The 10,775-nt window shown below is 36.5% G+C and overlaps 1 protein-coding gene across 1 annotated transcript; it reads left to right on the top strand.

The window, feature by feature from the left end:
• Positions 1-269: 269 nt before the first annotated feature.
• LOC127447489 (glutamine amidotransferase-like class 1 domain-containing protein 3, mitochondrial) lies at positions 270-7,186 on the top strand. Its single transcript, XM_051709394.1, has 7 exons — positions 270-427; positions 1,027-1,079; positions 2,357-2,470; positions 3,990-4,109; positions 4,353-4,445; positions 5,362-5,518; positions 5,655-7,186. The coding sequence occupies exons 1-7, from the start codon at positions 308-310 to the stop codon at positions 5,781-5,783; spliced, it is 786 nt and encodes a 261-aa protein (XP_051565354.1). The 5' UTR covers positions 270-307; the 3' UTR covers positions 5,784-7,186.
• The last annotated feature ends 3,589 nt before the right edge of the window (positions 7,187-10,775 follow it).

The following is a 10,775-nucleotide window of genomic DNA, read 5'->3' as shown; positions in this document are numbered from 1 at the left end:
ACTACTAGTGTCATATTTCTTTGGCCTGTTATAAACGCTTTCTTCTCATTTCAGCAGATAGAATATACCCTGAAATATAATTAGGCACAGTAGCTCCACCTATGTCTGCTTTGTTCTTGACCAGAGGACAAGTGGCACATCTGACCCCACTCTCCCCTACAACTTATCATATTCACATAGGTTTGTTGGCTTGATTAGATCGCCCATGATGCTTGTACAGTGAACAGAAGGTGGCGGTATGTTCCTATGGCGCTTCATGCGCCAGTTACTCGAAGAAGAAGACTCGACTTTGTTCTGTTTGCATGCCATGTCCTCTTTCAACACAATGTTTGCAGTGCGTTCGTTGCTCCGTACAGCGCATATCAGATATGCGGCAGCCGCTCAATTTCACGCAACTTCAAACTGCTGTGGCGCAAAAGTCGCTGTTGTAAGTAGTTATGTAAAGACAAATTGGTGCTGCGCATTGCTGTTAATGAGGCTGCACGTCATATTATAACTGTTTACTGTCTCTTTTTATAGCCTTGTGTATTATGTGCCATATATATATTTCAGGAACATTCTGTATGCGGATCTGTTGTTCTATTTGCGTCTATAAAAAGACACTGAAAACGAAACAAAGATTTATGGTCCCAGATCACTTTGTGGTTTCTCGTGCCATCCCGTCTGGAAACAGAAATGAGCTAAACCACCCTAAGCTGGTTGGCTGGCATTAGCTGATCGCCCAGCCTGATCAGGCAGGTCAGTTGGCTGGTTTTAGAAGGGGTTGGGGCACTTTTAAGCAGGTTGGACTGGGAGACCAGTTTGACTCCCAGCTTGGCCAGGCTTGTAGACCAGCTTTAACCAGATAAGACCAGCCAACCAAAACACATTTTCAACATGTTAGGACTGTTAATACATATTAATATTATGCAAGTCTGTTTTTACTGTGTTTTTTTTAATGCTCTAAGCGCTTACACACATAGCAAACAGCCAAAACTAAAGATCAACAGAAGATGATTTCTGAAACTAACTTTCTGCTGTCACTAGGTGTTGTCTGGATGTGGAGTTTATGATGGCACTGAAATACATGAAGCATCAGCGTAAGTATAGTTTCTGTCTATTTTTATTTGTTGAGTTATTCAGTAAGTTCAGAACAACTTATACTGTAGGTCTACAGGGTAGGGACGTGCCAGGGTGGTCGACTAATCGATTAGTGGGGTCGACTGCTAACATCAATATTTTTTTTAGGGGTGGTGGATTTAATGGGACACACAATTCTCAAATAAATTAAGAGATGCAACTTCTTAGAGAGTGTTTTTCGTGATTATAGCTTGCTGTGCTTTACAGTAAATAACAGTCAGCTTGGTTAAACCCTTTGCAAGAAGTTTCATCATTTTAATGCTTTAGGTTTATTCTTTTTATGCACTGTTGTTACAGCAAAGGGCCGCATCAACAACACATTTCAAGACGATCACTGTCGCACATGAAATCCTCTGCTGTGCGTAATATTGCCATATTTTTTAGGTGTTGTGGAGAGATTAAAGTCTTTTGCTGATTTTATCTGACACTGTTTAAACAGTTGCAGTAAAAAAAAGTTTAAACTGCTTGATGTCTTGAATTAGATGTGTACACGCAATATTATTTTGCAGTTTTGCGCTTTTGAATGCGCAGAGAGGATCACCCTGAAGCCCTTCGAATACATTGAAGTGTATCATTCTGCGTTCAGGATTCACATAAGCGTGTTTTGTGCCGCTCTTCATTGGAGTCTTTCATATTTCTTACTTTTCTTACTTTGATAGTTTTGTGCAATAAGATTTTATAGTTATTTAGCCTATTTATTTGTTGAATGTCTGTTCATTTCCATATTGAAGTACTGGACTTTGTGTCCGTATATCCCTCTGAAACGTGTCTGATTGGGGTCACGTGAACATTACATAGCCTAATACATTATTATCGTCAACACCGACTAGTTGTTCAAACAACCGATCGACTAGTCAGTTATGCAGATTGGTAGGTTTGCACATCCCTACTATGGGGACAGACATCTAACAGGGCACCAGTTGCCTTTGAAGGTCCCTTTATTACGTAGGTTTCATGCTAAGTCAGACTTCAAGAATACTTTACTTGAAAAAATAAACATGGTTATACAAAAATTATTTCCGGTCCTCTAGTTTGATCGGACGTGAGGCGTTCCAAGAGTCCTGACATTTCTTATAATAGCACTGGAACTTTTCACTGCTTATATCACTTTGCTTATTTGAGTTTACTTCAATTTCCTGACATTGAAACCCAAACATTTGTCAACACAATTGCCTAAACTCTTTTTTTTTTTTTTTTTTTTTTGGTGAATACTTGCTTTTACTTTATGTATTTGTAGAATCCTTGTGCATCTAAGTCGTGGAGGTGCAGAGGTTCAGATGTTTGCTCCTGATGTGACTCAGATGCATGTGATTGACCACAGCAAGGGTCAGCCTGTTGAGAAAGAATCAAGGTGAAGGCCCTCTGATAAATTCTGTGAAATGTATATGAAGCCATCATAGTCCATTATTTACCTCAGCAAAACTTTACACTTTTGTGTTCATTGTAACATGAGGAGATGGTTCAGGTTTAATGAAAAATCTGTTTACATACAGTTGTGCTCAAAAGTTTGCATACCCTGGCAGAAAAAAAACTGTCTTTTATGTAAGGATAGTGATCATATGAAGCCATTTATTATCACATAGTTGTTTGGCTCCTTTTTAAATCATAATGGTAACAGAAATCACCCAAAAGACCCTGATTAAAAGTTTACATTTACATACCCTTGAATGTTTGGCCTTTTTACAGACACACAAGGTGACACACACAGGTTTAAATGGCAATTAAAGGTTAACTGCTTTTTAAATTGCAATTAGTGTCTGTGTATCAATGAGTTTGTTAGCTCTCACGTGGATGCACTGAACAGGCTAGATACTGAGCCATGGGCAGCAGAAAAGAACTGTCAAAAGACCTGTATAACCAGGTAATGGAACTTTATAAAGATGGAAAAGGATATAAAAATATATCCAAAGCCTTGAAAATGCCAGTCAGTACTGTTCAATCACTTACTAAGAAGTGGAAAATTTGGGGATCTCTTGATACCAAGCCAAGGTCAGGTAGACCAAGAAAGATTTCAGCCACAACTGCCAGAAGAATTGTTCAGGATACAAAGAAAAACCCACAGGTAACCTCAGGAGAAATACAGGCTGCTCTGGAAAAAGATGGTGTGGTTGTTTCAAGGAACACAATACAACGATACTTGAACAAAAATGAGCTGCATGGTTGAGTTGCCAGAAAGAAGCCAATGCCACAAAAAAGCCCGGTTACAATATGCCCGACAACACCTTGACACGCCTCACAGCTTCTGGCACTCTGTAATTTGGAGTGACGAGACCAAAATAAAGCTTTATGGTCACAACCATAAGCACTATGTTTGGAGAGGGGTCAACAAGTGTTGTGCTCCTTGAAACAACCACACCATCTTTTTCCAGAGCAGCCTGTATTTCTCCTGAGGTATCAGTATCTAGCCTGCTCAGTGGATCCACGTGAGAGCAAACAAACTCATTGACTATTTATACACAGGCACTAATTGCAATTTAAAAAGCCACAGGTGTGGGAAATTAACCTTTAATTGCCATTTAAACCTGTGTGTGTCACTTTGTATGTCTGTAACAAGGCCAAACATTCGAGGGTATGTAAACTTTTGATCAGGGCCATTTGGGTGATTTCTGTTATCATTATGATTTAAAAAGGAGCCAAATAACTATGTGATAATAAATGGCTTCATATGATCACTATCCTTAAATAAAATACATTTTCTTTGCATGATCAGTTATATTTTCAAAATCAATGCCAAAATTTCACAATTTCTGCCAGGCTATGCAAACTTTTCAGCACAACTTTGATTATATATGATTGTATATATGATTCATTTTACTCAAGTTTTCAAATGTTGAGTTTTTGTTTTTTGTATTAATCTATTGATATATTAGGAATGTTTTATCAGAGTCGGCACGTATCGCCAGGGGCAACATCACTGTCCTGGATAAACTGAGTGCCAATAATCATGATGCAGTCATCTTCCCTGGTGGTTTTGGTGCAGCTAAAAACCTGTGAGTTCTGTTAGTTATTTAACATGATTTATTTTAAACTGAGTGCAAAACCAGTTCTTCTTCTGTCTTTTAAGGGTAAGATTATATAAAACCACCTCAATAACAAAACATTGTTGGTTAACATTGGGTTAACATTTGAGTTCATATTTATTTAAATTTGCCACTGAGAAACTGTATGATTCTGTTGTAGTGTGCCTTTTCATGTCCTCCTCACTCTATACTTATCGTCTGTATCTTTGCCAGGTCAACATTTGCTGTTGATGGAAAGGACTGTAGTGTGAATGAGGAAGTGGTGCGGGTTTTGAATGAATTCCATAAAGCGGGAAAACCGATTGGGTTAGTGATCTGCTGACAGTCAGATTGGGTGTTTTTGCTCTCTGGCTACTCTCTGTCATATCTCTGAATCATTTTAAAGCAACTTGTTTTTGTACAGAAATGTAATGCAGGTGTTCCCATTATTTACTTGAAGTAAAAAGTAAGTTTCTGAGTTATGGAAAGTCCATCAACAGAACTAAGGTCTTTCTGAATCTGCACTGTTGAAATGTTTATTCATATGCTATTAATACTCATTAAATGAAAATGAAAATTCCCATCATGCCATCCCAGATGTGTATGACTTTCTTCTGCTGAACACAAATTAAAATTTTTAGAAGAATATCGCAGCTCTGTAGTTCCATACAGTTCAAGTGAATGGTGGCCAGACCTTTGAAGCTCAAAATCACAAAGGCAACATAAAAGTAACCCATAAGACTCCATTGGTTTAATATATGTCTTCTGAAACAGATCAATATTTTTGATCTGTTTCAGAAGACATATATTAAACCACTGGAGTCTTATGGGTTACTTTTATATTGCCTTTGTGATTTTGAGCTTCAAAGGTCTGGCCACCATTCACTTGCACTGTATGGACCTACAGATCTGAGATATTCTTCTAAAAATGTTCATTTGTGTTCAGCAGAAGAAAGAAAGACACACATCTGGGATGGCATGAGGGTGAGTAAATGATGGGAGAATTTTCATTTTTGGGTGAACTATTCCTTAAATAGGCTGACAGAAAAAGAATCACATATTAGAGTGGCTAGAATGAGTGTGATTATTATAAAGTTATCCAAAAATAGAGAGAGTGTGTTTGTAAAAGCATTGCAAGTGCTCTGATATCTTTTGATATCTGAAAAGATTGTATTTATCCTGAAAGTCAGACTTTAATGACATGCTTTGCTAGAATATTGACTTCCTGTCTTGTTGTCACCAGGCTATGCTGTATATCTCCAGTGTTGGCAGCGAAAGTTCTCCCTGGTGTGGATGTGACAGTGGGTCAAGAGGAGGAGGAAGGTGGGAAGTGGCCCAATGCTGGTACTACACAAGTCATCACTGCACTGGGAGCCAAACATACTGCTAAAAATGTCACTATATCCTACTTCTCTTGTGACAAATCCTCATTTCTGAATACAAACTGCCCATCATCTCATTGAATAATTGTATGAAATCTTTAAGATTTTTTTTCCCCTCAATCTGTCTGAATTTCTCTTGACCTTTGACCCTCACGAAGCCCATGTGGACCAGAAGAATAAGGTGGTGACCACACCTGCATTCATGTGTGAAACAAAATTGCACCTGATCTTTGATGGGATTGGTGCTATGGTGAGAGATGTCCTGAAGCTCTGTGGGAAGTGAGAATTCAACCACCATATCAGTATTTTCATATTCGCTACCAGGGTTGGGGTGTAACGAAATACATGTAACGGGATTACATATTTAAAATACAAAATATAAGTAACTGTATTCCACAACAGTTACGATTTAAATCATTGGTAATTAGAATACAGTTACATTCATAATGTATTTTGATTACTGAAGAGATTACTTTGCATTTTATTGTCGTTTGTTTAATTTAATATTTAATCCTTTCAGATGTAAAACATTTATACATATAAATTATGTGATCCAAAGTGCATTTGAACCGCAGTGAAACACTTTCTTATGATGTGTTACATATATACGAGCAGACAGAGAAGTATGTTTGAAGTAAGTTTGGAGCAGAAGAAATAGAAATAAACCTTGTGTAAATTGTCAGCTTTACGCTAAGCTAAAATGCTATTTCTAGCCATTTTACATGCACATGTTACCAGGCACGATCGTATTTTTTTATCAAGCAAATTCACGTTGGATCATAATTTATTTTTTTCTAGTAAGACCTGTGATATTAGGGAAAATTTTATTCTTGATAATAATTTTTGCATTGTTTTCCTGTAAAAATATCTATATTTTTAATTTAAGGATAAAAAAAAATCCTAAAAACAAGATCAATTTGATTTATCTTGTTTTAGAAACAACACTGCATAAGATATTTAGGTTTTTCAGAGAATGTATTTTTAACGTGCATTTTGTAAAAAAATGTGTATTTGAGTTTTTATAGTCAAAACAAGTGAAAAAAATCTGCCAGTGCTGAAGAAGTAATCCAAAGTATTTAGAATACGTTACTGACCTTGAGTAATCTAACGGAATACGTTACAAATTAAATTTTACGGCATGTATTCTGTAATCTGTAGTGGAATACATTTCAAAAGTAACCCTCCCAACCCTGTTCGCTACATAGAGCAATTGCTTGTCTAACATATACCATCTGTACCAGGATGCATTAGTAAAAAAAAAAAAAAAATTTTTTAAAAAAGTGATTGTACTGATTTGCACTGAAACGCTTTAAAAATGGTCAGACATTACTAATCAAACGTGTTTTTGAGTGAAAGTACTAGTGTTATTGTGTACAATGTCCAGGGGAGGGCACTCTCTAATTCTCTTGTGAAAGCTCAAAATAAGTAATAGTTAATGCTTTTTCTGTGGAGGAAACCTTGTTATTGAAATGTTCATAATGGAAATTATATTTTGAAACTGTGAAATATACAGGATGTAGCTCTCATTTTTCAAATTTTTAAAAATTCAATTTCAAGGAAAAACAATTGATAGAGTACTTTCTTTATACAGCTTATGTCATTTTATTCTTTAAATATATTCATTTAGACAGTGTTTTTAAATCTGAAGTCGAAAGGATCAATAAAGTCAATACTTTTTCAGCTAAAGATTGTATACTGTCAGTCATTTATACTCTGCAATTAAAAGCAATGAAACAACACTGTTTACTGTGCAGTTTTAGCTATCTGAAGTGTTTTTCTGTAACTATATATTTTTTCTGTAACATGTTAAAAGAATATTCTGGGTTCACTATAAGTTAAGCTTAATCGACAGCATTGGTGGCATAATGTTGATTAACACCAGTGTTGGGGGTAACGCGATAAAAGTAATGAGCGTTACATAATCAGATTACTTTTACAAGTAAAGTAACGCAATATTTCTTATTTTAGACCATAATATCGGAGTTACTTTTTTAATAAAGTAACGCGTTGCTTTTGTACACCTCTACTGTCCCTGTATTGTGAGAAATCAGGAGTAAAAGTGTTTAAATTCGGGGAGGAGATGTAGTGCATGAATGGCATTGTATTTCTATAGAGTGTGAGGCCAGAGACTATTTAGCAGTAAGAGACGAGTCACTTCTATTTAAATGAATGGGAGAAATTGGAACGCCCTACCAAGAAGCCCTAGCACCCAACAGTCAATGGATGTAGAATGGAAGTCTCGCCTTGCAGGTAAACGTGCCAATCACCTTTAAGATACAGACATTGCCTGTCAATCAACTCGCTAACGCGCATGCGCATTTCGTGTTTTATTTTGTTTTTTTGTTTTTTTTTTTACATTTGATTGTGAAACGCGGTTGATTTATGTGTTAATATACACTGCATTAAAAATTTTGTTAACGCGTTTAGGCAGAGGGATTTTAAAACTAGTCTTCCACTTGCCACAACATGATACAAAGGGTGAAATATCCGCTCAATCCACTGACTTATGCAGCCGAACTGCTCCGCGTTACAGCTCTGTAACTGTGAGGATATGATGAGAAGACTCTGGATCAGTCACTCCTAGCAACATTCTGCATCGATTGTGTACGCAGAGAAAATGTCTTAGTTTCTAAAAAGATTCTACATTTTTGTTTTATAATACACAAATAGTTTGATTCATGAAACAAACCGTTTTTATGACATTTTGGTAGCATTAAAAACGAGTCCATTCAAGCTGTATCATTATGCGCCTTTGAAGTTGTGGTATCTGTACTCACCGTGGGTCAACTCAAAACAAGCGTGCACTGAGATGACTTAAGTGAAAAATGTTCATTCATTCATCAGATGTATACCTTGAACATGTTAGACTGGCATTCCCCACTGAATTTTATCCTGACTTCTGAAGAACATCTCAAGTTGACTCCAGTGGCGTATCCAGGACATTTTCACTGGGGTGGCCAAGATGGGGCACAGACCATGTGTGGGGTGGCGATACCGGGAGAACCTTTATGAATGGCACATGATCAAAATGTGTAAATATCGCATTGCTTTGCTTCAACATCTACACATGTAGAATAAATGAATTCTTAAACTCATGTTAGCATTCACTGAATTGTTTGTATTCAATATCAGACTGTTGTTTTGACATTTGACAGTTTTCTATTCCTTTTCTATTTCAACCTATTACAGTTTCAGGGAATCTCTGGTTATTTTAACATAACATCCATTTTTAAATCGGTAATTGTTTAGGAAAAGTCAATTACACATTTTTAAGAGCTATTCTCATTGTAGAGAATGAATCTGCGTATAACATCAGGTATAGTGTATAATCATAAAAAGATACAAGTACAGGTGATAACTGATTGAGGCGCAATTCAATCAATCATTCAATCAATTATTCATTCATTTATTAGCTATAACTGCACTGTCCAGCAGAAATATTGTTAAATTGGGTACGAGGGCTTATAGGTGTCTGTCTGGAAACCCCAAAATTGCAGATTGAGCTCTGTATACAGTAAAAAACAAAACTCTATTTATAGTGTCTACTCAGGTTTATTTTCCACATGTTCTGATAGCTTCAATTACTTTGAATATTACCAAATAAAATAGTTAGTCAAATCATTTGCGGCATTTAAGTGCAATTTGCCCTGCCTCTGCATGTTTAAAATGACAAATAAGGTGTAAAAACTTTGAAGATTTTATTGGTCTGACTGACCAATAACACACATAAAGAGCTCATAAATAACTCATGTAAAGACTTAAAGTAGTCACAGCACAAACCCTTCCATTTCACACACAGGTTAGCCATATATATAACTTTAGCTATTGAACATATACATCTGTAAAACGCTTTACACACCTCTGTCATTAAATCAGAAAACATGGCATTTCATATTTCATGTCAATATAAAGATAACATGCTGAATGTGGTGTAGGGTCTAGCTCACTCTTTAACCTAGCTACTGTAACAATGAAAAAATGTTTTCACATTCACATGGAAATTCGGGATAAATTAAACGATAGTTTAGATGAACATACCTCTCAAATAACAGCTTTCTTTTTGACCACAAATCGACGTCGTCAACTCATTGGAAGTTGGAGGTAGACGCTGGCTCGTGTCAGCTTCGTGCTTCTTACCGACTGTTATAGTCCAGACCTAGTGCCCGCTGCCCGCGACCTGCGGCACCTGCCTGCCCCTCCCCCCACTGATCAAAGATCAGCTCACACAGCTTCAGTCCCACCACTATTATAATGGTCAGAAATATAAATCTGACCCTGGGTCAGTGTGGCTCTAAATCAACAAATGACCTGAGATGTCATCTTTGATTGACAGGTGTTTCTATTGGTTCTTCGTTCTTGTGTTGATGAACTTGATGAACTACCATTCAGTTCTGGGGTGACCACAGGGTGGCCAATGAGATTTCAGGGGTGGCCCAGGCCACCACAGGCCACCCCCTAAAATCGCCACTGGTTGACTCTGACATTGTCGATGGGCACAGCACATGATGCAGGTTGAAGTGTTGGACTTTGCTGCTTTAGGTATGACAGTGGTTATTCTTCATTATTCATATTTGCTGCCGTGTTGATGGGAAAACAAATTATGCATATTCATGTTATTGATTCTTTATTATAAATATGACGTGAAGACCTACTTTCTAAATATCTGTTTGTTTACTATGTTGTTTTGACATGAGTGTTGTACAGTAGCTAGCATGACCTGTAATGTCTCTTGTATGCAATGCATGGCTAATTTGTATGGAATGCATAGCATAACAGAAGAGAAAGTGGCTGTGAGAAAAAAGTAACGCAAAAGTAAAGTAACGCTTTACTTTCCATAAAAAAATAACTTTTTAATTAAGATACTTTTTTTAAGGAGTAATGCAATATTCTAATGAGTTACTTTTAAAAGTAATGTTACCCAACACTTATTAACACAAAAATTCATTTTGGCTTGCCCCTCCTTTTCTTAAAAAAAAAATCAAAAATCTAGGTTATAGTGAGACCCTTACAATGGAAGTGCTGAGGGTTTAAACGTAGAAATATGAAGCTTTTAATTTTATTAAAGCATATTCATTCCTTTGATAAAACATATGCATTATTTGAGCTGTAAGTGGTTTAAATCAGGGTTTGTTGACATTACATCGTCATGGCAACAAAGTTGTAAAATTGGCTATAACTTTATACAGAAAAGGTTAGTAAATTATTTTATCACACTAAAATCATATTAACACGCATATTGTTTACATCTTGTGGCTATACTTTTGAAACAGTGAGT

The sequence above is a fragment of the Myxocyprinus asiaticus genome, chromosome 10 (genome assembly GCF_019703515.2).
Source record: "Myxocyprinus asiaticus isolate MX2 ecotype Aquarium Trade chromosome 10, UBuf_Myxa_2, whole genome shotgun sequence".
NCBI lineage: Eukaryota > Metazoa > Chordata > Actinopteri > Cypriniformes > Catostomidae > Myxocyprinus > Myxocyprinus asiaticus.
The sequence above is the reverse complement of the archived record's forward strand: the minus strand, read 5'-3'. Positions and strand labels throughout refer to the sequence as shown.